Source organism: Cornus florida, unplaced genomic scaffold (assembly GCF_030987335.1).
Source record: "Cornus florida cultivar Cherokee Brave unplaced genomic scaffold, ASM3098733v1 CherokeeBrave_3.0.0_Hap2_Chr11, whole genome shotgun sequence".
Classification (NCBI taxonomy): Eukaryota; Viridiplantae; Streptophyta; class Magnoliopsida; order Cornales; family Cornaceae; genus Cornus; species Cornus florida.
Window position 1 is genome coordinate 126,190,902 of NW_026775581.1, and position 21,777 is coordinate 126,212,678.

General features: G+C 32.4%; 1 protein-coding gene across 1 annotated transcript; it reads right to left on the reverse strand.

The window, feature by feature from the left end:
• Positions 1-4,096: 4,096 nt before the first annotated feature.
• Positions 4,097-10,890, reverse strand: LOC132286284 (BEL1-like homeodomain protein 4). The gene is made up of 5 exons (XM_059788593.1): positions 10,476-10,890; positions 8,843-10,231; positions 7,415-7,797; positions 6,536-6,596; positions 4,097-4,944 (listed from the first exon to the last, which is right to left on the reverse strand). Exons 2-5 carry the CDS (start codon positions 10,157-10,159, stop codon positions 4,333-4,335), a joined length of 2,373 nt encoding a protein of 790 aa, XP_059644576.1. The 5' UTR covers positions 10,160-10,231; positions 10,476-10,890; the 3' UTR covers positions 4,097-4,332.
• Between the last annotated feature and the right edge of the window lie 10,887 nt (positions 10,891-21,777).

Below are 21,777 nucleotides of genomic sequence, written 5' to 3' on the forward strand. Positions count from 1 at the left end.
TTCTTTTCATATCATTTAATAAATATTTTTTTTATATAAATAAATAATGAAACTTTTTACACATCTAATAATAATATAGATAAAAATTCTTTTTATATCAATTAATAAATATTTTTTTATATAAATAAATAAATACTGAAAACTCTTGACAGAACTTTTGTATTTTACTCTGAAATTCAACTCAATTAATAAATATTTTTTATATAAATAAATAAATACTGAAACTCTTTGGCAGAACTTCTGTATTTTACTCTGGAATTCTAGATTTCTAGAATTCTCAATTTCTGTACCCCTTCCTCCTTCCTCCATGCCTCTATTTATAGGCTTCTTGGATAAATAGGATAAATAAGAGTTTTATATAGAATGTGATTGATTTTATTAGGTAATATTTAGAGTTTTATAGAAACTATAATTATCCATAAAAAATAACAAAAAATAAGAATTTTATATAGAATGTGATTGATTTTATTAGGTAATTTTTAAAATTTTATAGAAACTTCTTTTAAAAAAACTATTTTTATATCCATTAATAAATATTTTTATATATATATAAATAAATAAATACTGAAATACTGAAACACTGAAACACTTTACACATTTAATAATAGTGTATATATATATATATATATATATATATATATATATATATTGATCGTTTCATACCATTAATAATTTAATACAATGTTAATATATAGAGGGTGAATCGGAAAAAAAATCCCTCAAACTTTTACCCGTTTGTAAAAACCACCCCTTATGAATATTTTTAATAATTAACACCCCTCAAATATCATGAGGGGGTCCTTTTAACTAATCTCTGAGTGATTTTGTGAGAAAAATTTTATGACAAAATTACTCTTAACATGAAACATCCGTTTAAGTGATTGTGTGATAAAATTTTTGAACGAAATTACCCTTAAAACTAAAGTACCCACCACTCAATTTTTTATTTATTTATTTTTTTAACTGCATAAAACACTAAAACTAGACCTCTGATTGAAACGAGCCCTTTCATTTTTTCTTTCCAAATGTTATTGCATTTGGAATATATATAGTAATATAGTAGTTGTTTATCAAATGTCAACTTAAATTGATTTTGGTGGAAAAAAAAAAAAAACTTTATACCATGATTTTTTATAAAATAAGATAAAGAAAGAGATATATATACGATAGATCCCAAAATATCGTGATTTTTTATAAAATTTAAAAGTAAAAATTTATCAAACTATGCGGCAAAATCATCCATAATTAGGAGGAAGTGGCTTTTTCATATATATATGTGTGTGTGTGTGTAACATATCACAATTTGATAGAAAAGTATTGGGAATAAGATTTATGATGTTTAAATAAATCAAATATTAAACACTTTTTCTACATAATAAATAAATAATTAAAGATAGTCCAAACAAATATTTGTTATTTAAGTGAAATATTTTTTACTATAAAAAACAAGTGTGAAATATGTCTTGGAGGCGGTGGGGGAGGGTGGTTTTGTTTTGATACTGTGGTGGACGCTCTCACTGGATTTTTTTTTTGGTATGCTATATCCATAATTTTTTAGAATTTTATAAATTTCTATTTTTAAATTTTATAAAAAATCATGGTACTAATATTTTTGAATCTGATATATATATATATATATATATATATATATATATATATATATATATATATATATATATATATATCTTTATTTGTCTTATTTTATAAAAAAAATCATGGTACAATTTTTTTTTTTCCCACCAAAATCAATTTAAGTTGACATTTGATAAATAACTACCATATTATTATATATATTCCAAATGCAAGAACATTTTGAAAGAAAAAATTAAAGGCCTTGTTTCAAAATTAGAGGCCTTGTTTTAGTGTTTTATGCAGTTAGTGGTTTTTTTTTTTTTTTTTAAAGTGTGTGATGGGTACTTTATTATACTAATGTATTGTTTATTTTGATTCTAAGGGTAATTTTGTCCTAAAAATTTTCTCATACAATTACTCTAACATAGGTTAGTTAAAATGACCCTCTTATGATAGTTGAAGGGGATTAATTGTTAAAAATATTCATAAGAAGTATTTTTTGCAAACAAGTAAAAGTCGAGAAGTTTTTTTTTTATTTTTTTGCAATTCGCCCATATATATATATTAACATTGTATTAATGGTATGAAACGATCAACTACATAAGCATTTTTGACTTAAATAGTTATAAGGCTGATATACGTGCTAAAAAGAAGAAGGAAAAAAAAACTATCAAGCATAGGTGCATATATACCCATTAAATACATGCATCTATGCATTTGAATTAGATATCAGGTATTTAGTCAACTGTTTGTATTGTGTGTAAAACTCGATATTTTTATATAATGAACCCACAGTAGTATTTTTTTTTTTCTTCATATAAATCCTTAATAAAAAAACAATACTGACTTTATATTTATTTTTGCTGAAGTGGTGACGTAACCAAATCTTTTTTTTCCTACTTATGTTGATCAAATATATATATATATTTAAAGGGTAAATTCAATTTTATAGATTAAAATAATACTACACGCATATTATATATATATGTCTATGTATTTTAATTTTTAAGCAACCTACACCATCAACATCACGAATCACGATCAAGCAGAATGAACACTGTTGAAAGCTGCATTGGTTCGTATGAAGGAAACTAAAAGAGGAAAACGCTGAGCTAGCTTCATAGCTATGTATGCATATCTCTGTGTGTGTGTGTGTGGGGGGGGGGGGGGGGGGGGGTGGGGGTTGGTTGTTTCAAAGCCTAATAAGAGTTAATTTGGGTGATTCATGATGTCATATTCAAAAAGCCAGGGGATGATTGTAGCAGCAGAACAGAACCACTTGTAAAAGTAAGCCAACCAGCAGGAATTAAAGGGCATTCTGTTATAGGTTGGTTATGTGTGTGTGTGTGTGTGTGTGTATATATTTTATTTCTCAATCAAAAAGCAAGCAACGTAGTAGGTAAAAGGTAATTGTTGCTTAATTTGCATATATATATATATATATATATATATATATATATATATATATATAGTTGTTTTGGATTTTAAGGAACTGTCATGGGTCAGTTATCAGGTAAGGTAACATAACTAACCTACCTGCAATGAATTAGCAATAGAAGATATATACTTCATACACACATGATTCACACATGCATACATACATATATATATATATATATATATATATATATTATATACATACATATATCTATGTATCTAGACCATTGCATATCACTAATACTTGGTTGGGGATGAGTAATATGTACTAGCTAGTTTGATGCCATTTAAATAAGTTAATTTGCAAATCAATTACAACTGTGCTAATTGGGATGATGATTTCAAAATTTTCACCCAATATATATATATTTTTTTGGTTGAGAGATAGGGAAAAGAAAGAAGAAAAAGGTGATCGATTGTCATTTGCTCACTTCTCCAACATTTTATAACACTTACAAAAGTGCCCAGTCTCATTGTCACTTGTAGTTTGAAGGTTTAGCTTGTAACTATATTATATATACACACACACACACACATATATGCATGTATTTTTGTGTTTTTCCTGTAATTGTTATTTAATTAGATCCTGTGCTTGGCTTCTTAACTACTGTGGTTTGCAAATAAAGGTGTCGTTGCAAGCATGTTAAGAAGGTCACCATACTTTTTTTTATTTTTTGTTCCGGGAAGATGAAAACTAATGCAAGGGTGTGACTAGTCTTTTTCTTGCCAAGTTCTCAAGTCTCGTTGTCACATTGTAGGTTGAAGGTTTGTTTAGCTTGTAATTATATATATATATTTCTGTGCTTTTCATGTAATTGTTACATAAGGAGATCATGTGCAGGGCTTCTTAATCAGATCATGTTTTTTTTTTTTTTTCCTGAAGATGAAAACTGATTCAAGCGGTGTAATTCTGCTAGAAGAAAGAGATTTGATCAATATCAAATTTAGATTTTTGGAGTTTTAGGATATATATATATATATAGGCAAACTAAATAAAGCTACATAATTGAACCAATAACTCTATCTAGCTTTTCATAGCATCGGACAGCGTCAATTTGCTTATTGTAGCAGAAACTGATCACAGGAGTAATTAATGTCATTCTAGGTAGACTATCTAAGAAATAATAAAGTACAAAACCTTAAGTAAGTACGTACAAATAAGCAAAAAAAAATTTACTATACAATTACAATAGATCATCACCTCATACTACTAGCTAACGTAATTCTACTATTCTCGTTATGTATTTTGTCTTCAATAAAAATGGAACCAAAAAAAAAAAAGGAACATATTTGTGTTTTTTTCCAAACACTTGTATAATTAATTTAACAGCCCCTAAAGGAACTCTTATCCGGCACATTTCCGGCATGGCGAAGCCCGAGCGTGAGCGACACATCTCCGGTGGTGGTCCCGAACCTGATCAATGTTGATCCAATGTCAGCAGCAGCAGTGGTGGTAGTGGTCCCGTAATCAGCCCCCACTATGTCGGCATGGCGACACGTGTCCGGTTCGTGAATAGCCGGAAAAGATTGGATTAGGTGTGGTGGCGGCATGGTGGTGGCAGTGGCGGTGGTGGACACGGTGGCGGTAGTAGTTTTGGCCTGTTTCGCTTGGTTTTCCGAGAAGCACTGTCTATTGATTGCAGCCATTGAAGTGTCGTTTTCGAGTGCATTGATTTCGGATCTTTTGCCTGCTGTTGGTGTAATTGTTGGTGTAGTAGCAGAAGAAGCAGTATTAGCACCAGCTGGTGTGTGTGGGTGTGGGTGTGTGGGTGTGGGTGTGGTGGTAGCAATATTAGGCGTTGGTGTTCGTGAAAGGCCACTGTTTTGGTTCCACTCTCTCTCCTCACTGTCTTCTTCTTTGCTTTCTTGTTGGTACATCTCTTCCACCATGGGTTTCCACAACCGAACTCTGGCATTAATGAACCAGTTTGAGACCTGAAACACACAATACAAAAACCCTAATGTTAGACACTCAATATATATATATATATAATAAAGTTAGTCAAAATGATGAGACCTGACCATAACTAAAGGCAAAAGGGGACCAACAATTAATGTGTGAGATAGAATGATATGTAGAGAGATAAATGTGACTGAATGGGATACATTGAATTAATGATGATATTTTCCATGCAACAAATTGGCGTGCTTTGACCGAGACTCTCTTGTACAGTAACACCAAGTTACCACAATTGAGGAGTCCAGTCTGGTTAAATGACAGTATTGTCCCTAGTGAAAAAGGGTTTCATAAAATTGATGTTTGGTGTTAACAGTCCTTTTCTTGACAGAGGTATTTCCATTAATGAGCACATACATCAGTGACTCCTATTGTTATGGGTATTATATATATGTTTGTGTTATCAAGCTGATAGAGATGGATCTTTCCTTACTTTGGCCCTTCTAGTCCATGAATATAAATTTTGGCTTTTCATGCAGACATATTATTAATCATAATGATAATTATGACATGATTTCTCTTATTGCTTGTTATTATATATTTTGATAAAATTAAGAATAGAGACAAAACTAAAAAGAACATGGTTTTAATTACGTGCATTTGATGACCTAATTAATGGAACAGTATAATTCGTCAACAGGAAAAAACATTAACTAAAGATGGCAGTACTCTCGGAGAAAAAGAGAAAAAGATAAAAGAAGCACAGGAAATCTACTATTTAAAGTACGGATATATATTTTATTTACTGTCTTTAATGGTCCTCACTGAGTGGTTGGATGTGTCTGTATTTATGTGTGTGTATATATGTCTGTCCTCTGTGTGTGTGTTTTGTGTGTGTGTGTGTGTGAGAGAGAGAGAGAGAGGGAGAGAGAGAGTGTGTGTGTAAGAATCAAAGCTGCAAACTCTCATGTCTCATCTCCTGTACTTGCCTCTGCCCTTACTTGTCTGAAATTTTTTTTCGCTGTTTCCGAATTTATGTCTTGGTAGAGAAGAATCCAAACATACAAATTAAAAAACAAAATTAATTAACAGAAATAAGGTAAAAAGGTCTTGGCCCTTCCTTAACAGAAAAAGGTAAAGCAATCATAAATATAACCCTAAACCATGCAAGTCCATCTGAACTTTACTCACAGTCACCCCTAACTGTTCCTCTTTTTGTTTCTCTCATCATCACAATTTTTTTTTTCTTTTTCTTTTTCTCTCTCTTTTAATCCAAAACGTTAATCACCACCCAGAAATAGATAAACCCCTCCCCCTTTCTCTCTCTCATCAAACCCTAACAATAATGGAGAATGTGGAAGAACCCTCCCACGAGAGTTAGGCCAAAGAGGGAGAGGTTGTTAGCACTAGTTGTATTTGTGGATATTTTTTATGTAAACGTGTTTTGAAAACGTAATAAATGTGCAAAGCGGACAGTAACTACACAGTGTGGGTGGTGAGAGACACACATATATATAGTGGAGTGTGTTTAATTTGTATTATATATCTGTGTGTGTGTGAGAGATATATGTACGTATGCGCGCGTGCATGATGTAAGAGATGGGTGGTGGTTTGGATTAGAAGAAGAACCTGGTTTCTGGAAAGACCAGTCTGTCTCGCCAACAGATGCTTATCTGCATCGCTTGGATACCTGAGAAAGAGAGAGACCAGAAAATGACATCAGAGTCCTTACCCAAACCATATAAACAGACAACAAGCTTTATGTATCCGTAGATGAGATTCAACCTTTCCTTGTTTCACTGCATGGGCGTCACAATCTATGCTAACATCCATCAGGAGATAGAGATGATCACGATCATCATCAGTACGTAGCACCAGAACATGTAGTACTACTCACTGATCACCTCCTCTCATCTCTCTCTCATAACACCCACCCACTAGATTCTACTATATATATAAATAGACACACACATTATATTCACTTTATCATATATATATATATATATATATATATATATATATATAATTTCAAAATTATATATACACATACATATGTGTGAAATCATAGTTTAATGGTGACTCTTTTTATGTAGTAATACACTAGGTCAGACGAGAGTCTAATGGGCTGTTATGAGTCAGGAGAAAAAGTAATGATCAAATTCAGCTTCTTCTTTTTTCAGACCAGACAATACCAAAAGACACTCCATTGCATTAGTACTGCTTTAGAAACACCAATTGAAAAGTGAATGGAAACAAAGTAAACAATATATATATATATATATATATATATATATATATATATATATGAAAAATGTTGAATTTGTAATTGAAAAATGATTTGTCTGTTTTATGTAAGTGAGAACTGACATAACAGTGATATTAGTCCCCTCTCACGTTAAAAACAATTTGTAATTATGTAATGAAGTGTCATTTTGTTGTCTATAATTTTGTAATAATTGTTTTGATTTGATTATGGTAATATTTAGAGAGAAAGGTTATGTGACGTACGGGTGAAGGAAATGCTCAAAAAGCCAAGCTCTCAAAATGTTGACTGAACGTTCAGGCAAGCCTCTTTGGGGTCTCCAAGCTTCTTGTTCCATCATACCCATTTGGTGGAAGGCTCTTTGCTGTCTCAGACTTTGCTCAAGCAGTTTAAGCCTTGGAGTCTCTCCTTTGGTCACTCCGGAGGTACCGGCATCTTTCTCTCCCAAGAGTTCACAACTGTGCTTCAATTCTGCTGCTATTGCATCTTTTAGACACCGAAAATGGCGCGACATCGCCTTTTGGGCAAGGGCAGTATATGGCACTGCTGCTCCAAAACCCATCACCAGATCAAATGAATTCACTACCATTTGCATTTGTTCGCAGTAATGGTTGTATCTTCGATCCACCTGCAAAGATGAATTTAGTTTCAAACACCAAAACAGTTCAGAATTATGTAGGGCTATATTGAGGTCCAAAATTTCAAATTAGACAAAGACTTTATTATATTAATTAACTATTTTCTTTTTTAATTATGATAATAATTAACTATATATTGCCAATATAAGAGGAGAATGGGGAGGTTATGCTGTAGCTTTCTCCAATATATAACAACTACTAAACCAATTGATAATTGTTAATATTTCATGTAATATGAATTAGCTTATAAATCGAAGGAGGAGAAGATGAGAAGAGAACGGAACATTCCTTATTTATAATCTCAATAGCCCGAAACTAGTTTCAAAGATGAGGTCTCTTTTTTAAGTAAAACCTATATAGTAGGTCTATAAATGCCTGAATCAAATGCCTCGTGCAGTAAAATTGATGGTCAATGGGGAACAAATTAGTAATATCCTGATTTTTCTTCCTTACTATCTTTTCCCAATTAATCTAGAGGTATACAAACCAAAAAAAAAAAAAAAAAAAAAATCAATAAAATAGAAAAAATTCAATCCACCCCACAGGTCAACTGAAACATAAATTTTGATTGGTTCTCTCTGTCAGTTAGTCTTGGAGAACCAGCATTCCTGAAAACTACATATATCTATGTGTGTGTGTGTGTGTGTGTGTATTATACAGTGGTTTAATAGCCATCTTTCCACTCACAAGTCAGTCTTTTTCTTAGTTCTTACCCCTAATAATAGTAGTAGTCATCTCGTGTTTTCACCAAACGAAAATCCAATGCACCCAAACACCCCCACCTATTGAATCAGTGACATAACCTATAAATATATAAAAATTGCATGTATGAAGCTCAACCTTCTCAATTCACTAGCCGGCTTTTCTTTATACTAGAGTCTAGACTAGTGTATTAAATATTTAAATAAATAAAAAATCATAAAACTTGCCTAATTTTCTATTACCCAAGTTGATTTCAAAATTAATTAATGGACTAAACAAAAGAAAATGATTGGTTAGTAAGAGAGTGAGTGAAGAGAGGGAGAGATTACATGCCTCATCAAGCATGGATAATAGTTTAACCTTCCTTCTCTGGTGCTCAATTCTATCAGCAGCTGACAGAGAAGGGAGATCCTTTGAGGAAGACGAAGAACCGCCACCGCCGCCACCAGAACCACCACCACCACTAGGATTAGAGTTAAGATTTGAATTATTTCTCCCAAACTTGCTCTTCTTGAACTGACCTCTCCCAACACTGCAAAACTCTTCCAATAATTCTTGTGCAGCCCTCACATACTTGGAATTCCTCAACACATTGACCATCCCCAATGAAGAAGACCCAAACCCAACATGAACCTGGTGGTTCTGATCAACCCCACCTTGCAAATGCAATGCCTGCTGATGCCCACTCAAATTCTTGAAAGGATACTGGCCTGAACTTGAGCCTCCCCCTTGATTAAAGAACAACATCCCACCATCTCCCATCCTCAATTCCTCGGCTTTTGCCGCCTCCAAGTGCTGCAACGACGATGATAAAGACAACGAAAGGCCTTGGCCTTCCACTACACCTCCAAATTGATCACTAGGGTTGTTGTTGAGCTGTGCCGCGGTGGCGCCGCTGCCGCCTTCGTGACCACTGTCAGGAACCCAAGTGAATTGTGATGTCCCAACTGAGTTGTGAAACCCTTGAAGAGTGGAGGTTGATGATGGGTTGGGAAGCAACATGTGAAGTGTAGAAGATGTTGGAGGAGGATGAGAATTAGGAGATGGCGAAGGTGATCTAGGTTGTGGGTTCATGAGAAAAAGCTGCATGGCAGCTGCTGAATCCGCATTAATGCTTGAAATCTGGTGGTGGTGGTGGTGGTGATTATTAACAACGTTCTGATTCTTTGAATCATGACTCAATGGTCCCAAATCACCCACCACCAATCCTTGCCTGTTCCCATACCACTCAGTGGCCGCAGACGGCGGTCTTGGGCTCCGGTAATTCGGCGATATCTGATGCTCTAACAATTCGGTGGCTGTGGCAGGTCCAGATGGAAAATTGAACATTTCTGATAACATACCTGTTGTCTCGTACACCGGAAGCCCCACCGGTTCTTCTTCTTCGATAGCCACCAATGGCGGTGGTGGCTCGAAACCTTGGACTCGGAGTTTGTCCCTCCGGATCTGTTGTCCGATGTGTTGGTGGTGTTGTTGCTGTTGCTGCTGCTGTTGTTGTTGTTCTCGTTGGGATCTCTCGAACCCATTTGAGAAACTGAAGAGGCCTTGGTGGTAATCTTGGGACATAGAATTTTGAGAATTGGGATTGTCTGAGATTTGAATTGAATGGAGAGCTCTTGGATGAGATAGTGATGGTGTTGCTATTCCCATATCACTACTGCTTTCTTCTTCATCATCATCACTATATATTGATTTTGATCTTGATCTTGATCTCTCTTATAGCTGCTCAATTTAAGCATGGATTGGTCATAAACAACAAAAATGAAGAATACCCATTGTAGAATTTTGGGTTGTTCATAAAAATAATACAACATAATAAGATTAATCATAGTAGAATTGAAATTAATGGAGATAAAAAAAAGAGAAGGCATCAAATGGGTGCTTTTTTGTGCTTTCCAAAAAAATAATAATAATAATTTAAATTTTTAAAAAATTCAGCTTTATTCATGTATGTATGATATACTACCTGTTAGAGTTGCAGGGTGTAAAAGGGTGCAAAGCTCTCAGACATCGTTTTCTCCTCTGAGGAATTGAAAGGCTCTTGAATTCTTTTCTCTCTAACTTTCTCTCTCTGTCTGTCCTCTCTAAGTCTGTCGTTTCTCTCTCTCTAGCTTTCTCTTTCTCTCCTTTTCCTTTCCCTCTTCGTTGCTCTTTCTTTGCAGTGACTAGTGTCCTCTGCAATCGCCTTCTGGAAAGATAGATTGAACAAACAAGCAACTATATATATATATATATATATATATATGGAGGCTTAGAGCTGAGATATATATATATAATATCCCTCTCTTTTTCTCTCTACTCTTAAGAGAGAGGACAGGAGAGAAGAGGTTGATATTCTTCAACACCTCCTTTTTCACTCATTATTAATTTATAAAAGGATGTTATCCTCTGTTGGTGTTTGCTATGCGGAACACTGGGATGTAAGAAACTTAACATTTCTTCTTATTATTATTTTATGAGTAAGTATTTGGTGTGGGCGATCCCATGGTAAACTCGCGCCCATGGCAATCACAGTGAGAGGATTCTCATCATAGGTTTTTACTTATTTTATATAAATTATCGAAGAGGTAAAAAAAAAAATATAGGGAAAATTACTTCCTATTAGTACCCTATGAGGTGTTCCTTGTAACATTTTTTTTATGAAATCTCCTTTGAATTGGCATACTTTGAATAGTGAAAATAATACATAAATTATATCATTACGTTCCAATATTAAAGTAGATCTTACTGTGATAAAAATCAGTTCAAAATACTATAAAATGAAATTATACGAGACTATCAAGTTTTATAGTGCAATTTGGTATAAAAAAAATAATAATTAAAAAAAGAGAGAGAAAATATAAAACTTTGGCTAATTCATATGATCTATTATAAATAAATTTTAGTACAAAATTTTAATTATATAATTCTCATACAATTGTCTTTCATACTCGTATCTGAATACTTATTAGTCTAACTTCTAAATTGTACTATACCTTACTCAAAACTTAGTACTAACTTCTAAATTGGAAGGACCAATAAGTCCTTAAGAACTTTATTAGGACAAGTAAGTCCTACTTTTATTAATTTCATCATTCCACTTATCTTAGTTTTCTTTCAAAATTATTTTTTATAGAAATATCGTTAATGCCATTTTCTTATGTTATTCAAAGAAAAAATTATACTATATTGATGCACTTTATTTATTTATATATATAAGTAAGTAAAATATAATTTTAAATTTACATAAAATTACCTATAAATAACAAGATAACAAATAGATCTAATAAGAGATAAGTAAGGAAAACATCTTCTAACAGGAAAGGAAAGTCTGCCCACTTATAAAAATAAAATGAAAAATATGAATTTATTTAAAGAGGTTATCATAAAAAATAAAGAAAAGACAGTGTCAAATGACAAAAATAGCCCCCTTCAGAAAATAAAAACAAAATAAAAACAAAAAAAAACTAATTTTCATACTCAATATGTCACGACCCGTCCATACCGTGTAGTTATTGTCATGCTAGCTAACGAGGTTATTGGGCCCAAGAAAGGTGATTGTGACATCCCACATCGCTTGGGAGAAGTGAAACTTATATGTGTGGATACTCCACAACTATGTAGACGCGTTTTGAGAAAAATTGTGAGTACCGAAAGGACAATCTGCAAAGCAAACAATATCTATAAAGGTTAGGGTGCCAATCCCGAGCTCAAAACTAATCGCTACTTAAAGAAGCCAATCCCGAGCTGAAAATGAGTGAGCATGCACCAGCCCATGAAGGTTCGGTCAGTGTCCTAATAGGGGTGATTGTGACATTTCAGATTGACAAATGGTATCAAAACCAATCCCAACCTAAAAAAGCAAATCCCGAGCTCAAAACTAATCCTAACCTAGAGAAGCCAATCCCGAGCTCAAAACTAATCCCAATTTAGAAAAGCCAATCCCAAGCTAAAAACAAAAGAGTATGCACCAGCTCATAAAGGTTTGGCCAATGTCCCAATAAGGAGTGATTGTGACATTTCACATCGCAAGGGGGAGAAGTGAAACTATGAACACCGATTAGAAAATAGACAATATCTACACAATATGAGCGATAATATAAACTCTCATTTTCCAAAATGGAAGCTTGAATGTACGAGGTTCGGTAGAGACATAATATATGTAGTGGGTGTATGTCTTTGCTTCATTTTTTGGTGGAAAAAAAAAAAAAGGGTAAGGGAAATGACTAAGGGGATCTTGTTTCTCCGTGTTCCTTGTTTTCACCAATGGAAGGAAATAGGTACTATAAATTAAAGGCTCTCATTTTACATTTTGTTGACAATGATGGTTGTTGACAACTCATAATTTACCACCAGACATATGTAACTTTCTTGTTTTACATGCACAAGTATCGAGAAGTTACAGTAAAAATTCTAGGAGTGATCTCAACGAGGTTCTAACCATTAAACTATATCTCCCTATGAAGTTAGAAAGAATATAGTGGTAAGGTGCGTAATGCAATATTAAATATAGTGTTAAACTACGTAATGCAATATTAATTTCCTTTCTAAAGATCACTTAGCCTTTGAAATTCAACCAAATAAAAAGAGAATAGTCGTTTGGGATACTTAATCCATAATTTGTTCAAAATTTTCGTCCCCTCACCAAACATAACATGCATAGTGTTGTACATATATATATATATATATATATATTGTAAATTAAAGACTCACAGGTTTACTTTTTACCCCTAATAAGACTTTAACCCTAAATTTTTTACTTAAAAAATTAGAATCCATATCACTAGATTACAACATTTGGTAGTAAAAATGATGGAGTAAATTAAATAACTTGGTGTATGAAAAAGGCTTATCATTTTTTATTGGAGCATTTAACACCCCTGTAGTATGCGTATAACTCCCTATAGGTTTTGAAAACCCCCTAACGTTTATTGTAGGGGCAAATAAGTACCTCCCGTCAATTGACCGTTAATGGGGTGATAAAAATACTAAAATGCCTTTCCTACAATTAAAAATAAATAAAAATTCAGTTAATGTAAAATTACTATTATATCCTTTATTTTTTAGATTTATATACATAAGGGAATGGCATTTTGGGAATCAATAAAGGGTAATTTTAGTATTTATAAAATTTAATCAATCATGTGTCAGGCACATGTTTTTTTAATAGTGTTTTTAACGGTAACAGTCCAAAAGTCATTATTTACAACATTTTCAAATTCTTGAAGGAGTTATATACCGAAAGTAAAAGAGGGGGTATTATTTGCTCAAAAAGTAAACCTCAGGTGTTTTAGCATCCCTTTTAAATTTTATCAACCAATGATATGGTAAATTCCAATAATTATGATTAAAGGAAAGGTAAATTGCAAAAAACCTCCCTCAACTTTTAGAGATTTACAAATTCTCCCCTAATAATGCAACTAACCTTCCAAATTTTTAGGAGGTACAATTTATTGAGTGTCGTTAAGATGCATTTAATTTATCATTTTACCTTGAAGAAATAAAAAAATTAGGTAAATTGTAAAAAAATCTCTCAACTGTCAAAGTGTGATTTGCAGCCTTTCTTAATATTTTAAGGTGATTATATCCAAAAATAAAAGTTGAGAGAGATAATCTACTAAAAATTGAGGGCTTTTTAAAAACATACATATCTCATGAGGCTTTAATATATATACTATTATCCATTTTAATCTTTTGTTTAACATGAAAAAAATGCCACTTGGAGATGTCTGCTCTAATTGTTATTTTCCTAGGAAACCAACGCAAACAAAAGAATATAAAAGATAAAGTTCAGTATAAGGTCATCTCATTGATCTAACAACCACCACACTCGGTTTCGTTCTTTTCTCAAGAATGCACTTGATGATTATAACTTTAGATACACAACTAAATTGAGTAGTTGAGTAGGTCATTTTGGACATTTCGAAACACTTTTCTGCGTTTTAACAGACAAAAAAGAAAAAACCCAAATACTAAGAGAAGTCTAAAAGCAAAAACATGGCTTGCACGTGCGGTAGGTTTAGCCCTAAACAAGAAGTTAGGTTCGTGGGAGGTTTAAGTCTGAAAGACACTCATAACTGATTTACGGTTTGGCATGGATTTTTTCCAATAATTTTCTTCCCAAGCATTCCTAGGTTTATATTTAACAGATAGTCAAACACCAAATAATCATTTTTAATAACATTGTGAGTAGTTAAACAAGTGATTAACATTGTGTTCATTTTTTCAAAATTATAAAAATTGCTTAACTTCCCAAAAAAAAAACCCTACTTCCTTGTGCTTTGTTACTCTATACTCTAGAGGCAAAATATATATACAGCCCATGTGATGTAATATTTTTATTATTATTTATTTTATACAAAATTAAGAGGTTTTTTTTTTTTAGTTAAAGGATAAGCTTGTGCATAGATGAAGAAAAATGTACAGGGTGCTCTTTAAAAAAAAGAAAATTAAGAGTTGAAGTTCAAAAATTAGCTTGTTTGATAAACAATTAAGTATATATGTGGATCATATCAATTTCTAAGCGAGAGTAAAATTCCTATTTGACCTTGAAAAAAAAAAAATTCCTATTTTATCACCATCATCATTATCATACTTGTCTTTTTTTTTTTTTTTTTTTTTCCCTTTAATTCTCTTTATTACAAGTGAAGTTCTCCTACTGACATGCATTTGATTTTTTAAAAGTTCTTTATTATCTTATCGTTCCTAAACTAATTTTGGCTGGAATCTTTATTACTTACTTTCTATATAAATTAATTTTCTTTTTTAAAAAAAAATTGTGTTTGTATCTATTTGTCAATGTGGTAAATGGCCATACCATTTAAACCGATTTTCTTTTATCATATTACTAAGACATCCACCTAATTGTTCTCTCTCTTGTTAGTTATTGATCATCTAATCTCTTACAGTCACTTTTTTTCATCTGTTTTAGCATACTATTTCAATTACATGAATTTCTTGTCCTTATTTCTTGTTTAATATTAGAAAATACTATATTTATCTACTTCAAATAAAACAGTAGGCGTAGTAAATGATTTTATATTAAAATGTTCCTTTAACTTATTTTCTTCTATCACAATTCACACAAGACATTGTTAGTCTGCCTCCATGTGTTCAACTATATATATATATATACTCCAAACGATGATTAATTGCTTAAGCTATATTATCTATGTTTGAGTCGTTGACAACTTTTCCACAGGAGAAAATTTTACATTTCACAAGAAATTGGAACATCATCGATCTCTTCGATATATGTTTTTTTTTTTTAAATTTAAAACAACTGACAAATATGGGATGTGGATTCGAATTCATTTGGCCATAACCACCAACAATCTACTACTGGACTATCACACTACACCCAATATATACTAAATTGAAAGTGTGACAATAATCTCCTTACTTGCTGGGAAAAATATATATATTTGTGTGTGTGTGTGTGTGAACGCTGACTTGTATTTTTTATTTTTTTTTCCAAGTACGAATTGTATTGTTATGATGGGAAATATTTTTCCCAACTTCCCAATAATTGTGATGGGCAACCATAGGTGCATTTCACCATATTACATGTGGGGGGTGAAATTGCGACATTCCTTCATTCTTTTTCCAAATTCAATGGCAGGATTCAAATTTTATTGTATAACATCTATTAATAAAAATAAAGTTCTACGAAATACACACCCTACATGTACCAAGGTATAGAATTTAATACTACTATTTAAAATCTTTAGTTAAGGAAAAAGGACCTATGTACGATAAATGTACATTAGTCCTAACCTCTTCACTAAAAAGAGAGTATGAGAGTTAGAGCTATGCTATAAGTAATATTGTAGATGTGTGTGCGTTTTTTTTTTTTTTTTTAAATAAAAAATAAAAGAGACACATTATGTTCTATTTTTAAATTTTGCTCTCTTTTTTGAAAGAAATAACTTGCTAAACGAAAAACAAGTGATAATAATGGGCGTAAAGAAAATTGATTGATGGTTTTAAATGGCTAACATGTGAAAGATAAAAATAAAATGGTTCCAAATCAAATCAAATCAAAATATAATTAACTTGTGGAATAACAAAATCCTACATCTTTTAGATTACAATAATATTATATATATATATAACACATGGGAATGCTTAATTTGAACGTCCGTGAAAGCATACCTAATGAAAGAAAATGGTCCAAAAACATACTCGTATTTACTGGGAAAAAGAGGGGAAAAAATAAGGGAGAGGAAAGGTGAAAACTGATTTGGTACTCAATTGAGACATTTGAGAGGCTAAGGATTTAACTTTCCAACTGCAAACCGGATTGATTGTTGACGCCCCAACCTTCTTTCATCTGTTGCCTTTCGGATGATGTCACGTGAATCTCACCTCTCTCCCCTCACATGCGTCCAAGGACCACTTCCATCATTCATAACACACACACACACACATATTGCAATATCTTATCTGCCCCCTCCCGTGCCAAAGTAGGCCACACGTGCTCCCTATTTCACTATTTTTATACTTAGAAAATGATACACAATTTCAATTATGCTTGGCCGCTTTTTAAAATAGTTGGTTTGGTTAGAAAAGACTTGAGTCCTAATACCTATTCAGTTATAAAATGATACTTTAATTTTTTCAATATTCAAATCTTCAAAATTAAATGTTAAGAATTTTTTAAAACATATGAAGGGTTATATACTCTCTATATAAATTATAGTAGTGTTTTTTACTCGTCACCCTTTAATTAATTAAAAATATAGTTGGAGGCGCGATGAATATTAGAGCGTGCATATCAATCGTAAAATTAGCATAGTGAAATGCATGCATGATTGGTCGGGACATGTAAGGTCCCCCACTGCCTTGACGTTAGTGTTGCAAGAGAGAGTGCACCAGAAATGAAGGCCACCTCTTATATAGGTAGGTGGCTATATATAAATAGGGGTTACTCTAGAGACTCATCACATTCATCTGTTCAACTTATTATGAACCCAAACAAATCCTAGGTCTGTAAACCTAGCTACCTACATTTTTATGTTTGCAGTAAAATCATATACACCGTGTTAAAAAAAAGTGTTTTTGCCCATTCAAACATTAATTACAGTACTTCTTTTCTGATGTGCGGAACTCTGTCCCACATTCAAATTATAGTATTAATTTCTCTATGAAAACGAAATGCATGTAGAATGATAGCACATACTACATGTGTTTCAATTATAAGAGAGTCAATTGTACGTATATTTGTTTTTTATATATTTGGACAAAGTTGTTGTCGTGTTGATATTAATCTTCATGACACAGACAAAAAAAAATCATGTAATGCGAATAAAAATAGCTTGATCTACTTATATATATATATATATATATATATATATATATTACAGACACATACATGTGTTGGACCACGTACGAAGAGTGATAGATGGCTATATTCAAACACATAATATATACACATTGTAGTGATGTATTTCATCGCTTTCTTTCACCTTCGATCTGCATCACATCAATTTCTTCATGCTGATAATACTATTTTCATCATCAACTTCATCTTAATTCTTCTTTTGCCATCATATCTGCCCCAATATTTTTCTGAATTAATTCAAATTCAATATCACTATTACTAATTAGGTTTTGTCGGTTATATATTAAAATATGGATTTTGAGGACGACATATACAAAACTATATAGTTTGTGATATTATGCTACCTTAAACCTTAGTTGATGATCGAAGTTTAAGCATACTATATATATATTGACACATTATTTTCCCAATATTCTATTTATGTTTTTTTAAATATTTAATATGATTTGAGTATATATACATTAATATTAATATCGTTAAACCGGGAATATATACATGATCTGCAAAATAGGATATGCGCGCTGCTCCTTTTCTTGGTATGAATCATAAAGTGTTTGATATATATGAACAAATTAATGAAGTTGTTAATAATTAATGAATAAGGGCATGTAATCACATTTCAAAACTGATGTAAGTCAATTTAGAAAGCCCTTTGAAGAATGTTTATAACTTTAACATCTCATGGGAATTCAGTGTTGTTTCAAGATTTTCGAAAAACGTCGACAGTGGTGACAATATTGCTGATGATAATTGAAGTGGTATTAAGTAGGTAATTAGCATGCGTTTTTTTAAAAAAAATTTGAACTTCCTTTTCAAGCATTTATTCAATAAAAAAACTACTTGATTACGATGAACCCCCTCACAATCAACACATTAGTAATGTCTATGATCCTTCCTGCTGACTGAAAAAAAATAAAAAAAATAAAAATATCTATGATCCTTTAATAACTGATATTGAAAAGTACTGCTGATCAAAATAGAACAATATGGTTTCTAGATTTATTGTAATTTTCAATCTTTGTCGTTTTTAATTCACAACAACTGAAATCGATGGATGTCTTTATTCCTTGAAAAAGATATCTTATTTTGTAGAGCAGGAATTGATTAATCTTTTCCAATCACTTTAATATTATATCTATGAGGGTGTGTGTATATATATATATATATATTATATGTTGTTTTGCACATCATGTTATATTGTCCTGTTGACAATTTGTTATCCATACAGATACAGAATGTTCATATTCTAATTTACATATTAATGATATATCTTCCTTCCGATTGTGATTCAAAAACATTCCTCTCACTACAAAATACTTTATATATATATATATATATATATATATATATATATATATTCCAACTGTATATACATTTGCTGCAAGTTCTGCTTTGAAATTAATCCCAAAACCAACTCTTTCAAAATTGAAAAGTGACAAGAAGGAAGACTTAATTATTTTCAGTAGTATATTCTGAAATTACAAATTTGTGATTTTAAATGGATATCAAATTTTAATTATTGTATGACTGTGTAGTCTGTGTGATAAATTTGCTGGGTATTGGCATTTATAGACACTACCAAAAAAAGAATTGAAATTGGAATTCGAATTTGTCTGCATCTTAAATTAGAACAAAATTTGAGTCCTAAAGAAACCAAACCTGAACCCATCCAAGTATTTATGAGTCTTGAAGAAATGAAGTCGGAATCTATGATTGTTCCGTTCCATCCAAGAATAAAGTTTGCCAGAAACGTGTTTGGTACATGTTTTATTTGTTTTTAAAGAATTCAGTCAGACACCAAAAATAAATAAATAAAATTTAGCAAAAAATTTAAAAATTCAATTGAGACTTGTAAAACATAAAGCTTTGCATGTCTTTAAGATGGCCTCGTGTTTATTCAGTGGTCATGCATCCATGCCAAATTCAAATGCAAATGAGAAAGAATTAAAGTATTATCGAATTTAATACTAATATATCATATTTAAAAGGGTAAAGTGCATTAAACCCCTTAAATTATTGTGGTATGTGCAAGAAATCCCTCTGAACTATAAAAATTGCAAAAAACCCCCTGAACTATTGTGGTATGTGCAAGAAAACCCCTTGAACTATAAAAGTTGCAAAAAAAACCCCTGAACTATTGTTGTATGTGCAAGAAACCCCCCTGAACTATAAAAGTTGCAAAAAACCCCCCTTAACTATTGGGGTATGTGCAAGAAACCCCCCTGAACTATATATTTTTTTGCACTTTACCCCATCCGTGGGAATTGATTGACTGAAAGGGACGATGAAGCCGAGGAATTTGTTGCTGGGATCGGTGGGTCTCCTGTCATAGCTCCATCATAGCCGTTGCACCACCCGCCAGATCCGTCGGCCATATATATCGCACTTCTCTGCACCATTGCGTCAGCCCATCGCCGTCACCGCCTTGCCCGCCGTTTAGCTCACCTTGCTCGCTAGTCCATTCCACCGTCCATTCCAATCTCGCCGGCCCATTCCGCCATCTTCATAGCCTAGCGCACCGCCATCCGTGTTTCGAGCACACAACCGTCTACAGTTCACCGCCGAGCCCCCTTGAGCTCGCCGCCGCCTCCACAGGTCATGGCCGAGTCAACCAAGCTCTCATCACAGCCGAGTCCTCCGCGCACAAGCCGCCATCGTCCGAGACCGAGCCATCCCGCCAACCTCGGATTTCTTTGGTCTCTTCTCTCTCTCTTTAGTTATTTGTTTTGGGTTGTGTTGGGTGAAAAACATCTTTTGGCAGAAAAAAAAAAAAGAGGTAAGAAGTGTATAAGTTAAAACGACGCAGTGTGTTACAAGGGTAAACTGGTCTTTCAAAATTTTCAGTGCCGGAAGCTGATGTTATGGGGGTAAATTGCAACAAAATCATAGTTCAGGGGGGTAAATTGCAACAAAATCATAGTTCAAGGGGATTTTTTGTAGTTCAGGGAGGTTTCTTGCAAATGACCAATAGTTCAAGGGAATAAATTGTAACAAAATCATAGTTCAGGTGATTTTTTGTAATTCAGGGGGGTTTCTTGCAAATGACCAATAATTCAAGGGGATTTAATGCACTTTACCCTATTTAAAATATCATTCATTATTTAATAATTTTGGCATAATATAATATTCCTAAATATTATTTATAATACTAAGGTGTACAACCTTTGGATATTTTTTGATTTTTAAAGTAAAAGGTTGAAAGAACGTCAAGTCTCATAACCATAAATTGAACCATGAATATGTGGAGATATAGATGTATTCAAGATATAATATATATGTTTTATCACATTATTTTATATATAATGCTATACATATTTGGTGATAGTGATTTTGACATATTATATTTTGTTCATTCCTTAACTCTTGAAGAGGAATACTCATTCCATAACTCTTGAAGCGGAAGAATCGATGTTTATTCTTAGCCTAGGAAAAAGGAATTAGAGGTTAGAATGAACATCTCATTTTATTTTATTCCTTGGGACCAAACAATTCATATGAATAATGAAACAAGGAGACTTTCTCTTACTCTCATACGAAGTCAAATTTCCAATAAATATTCTACAAGTATGCAAAGAATCGAATCGAACACAAAAATAGTTGCGTACAGTTAAAATGCACTTTGGACGCATTATGTGTCCATTTTGATTTTTAGTACCAAGCATCTTTTCCCCAAAAACGGGTCAAGAAAAGTTAAATCCAATACCCAAACATCAAGAAGGTAGCCGTGGACTTCCGTTTTGGCATTTTATATACATATAAATATACATTATTTTTGCAAGGAACACACCCATTTTATTTCGACGGAGATCTGAATCTTAAATTTTTTATTTTATGTTATATTCGGTGAGAAGGAGAGAAGAGGGGTGGAAGAAAAATGAAAAGAAATGAACAAATTTTTTCGATAGATATAATATAAAAAATTAAATGATAATAGAAAGGATTCTCT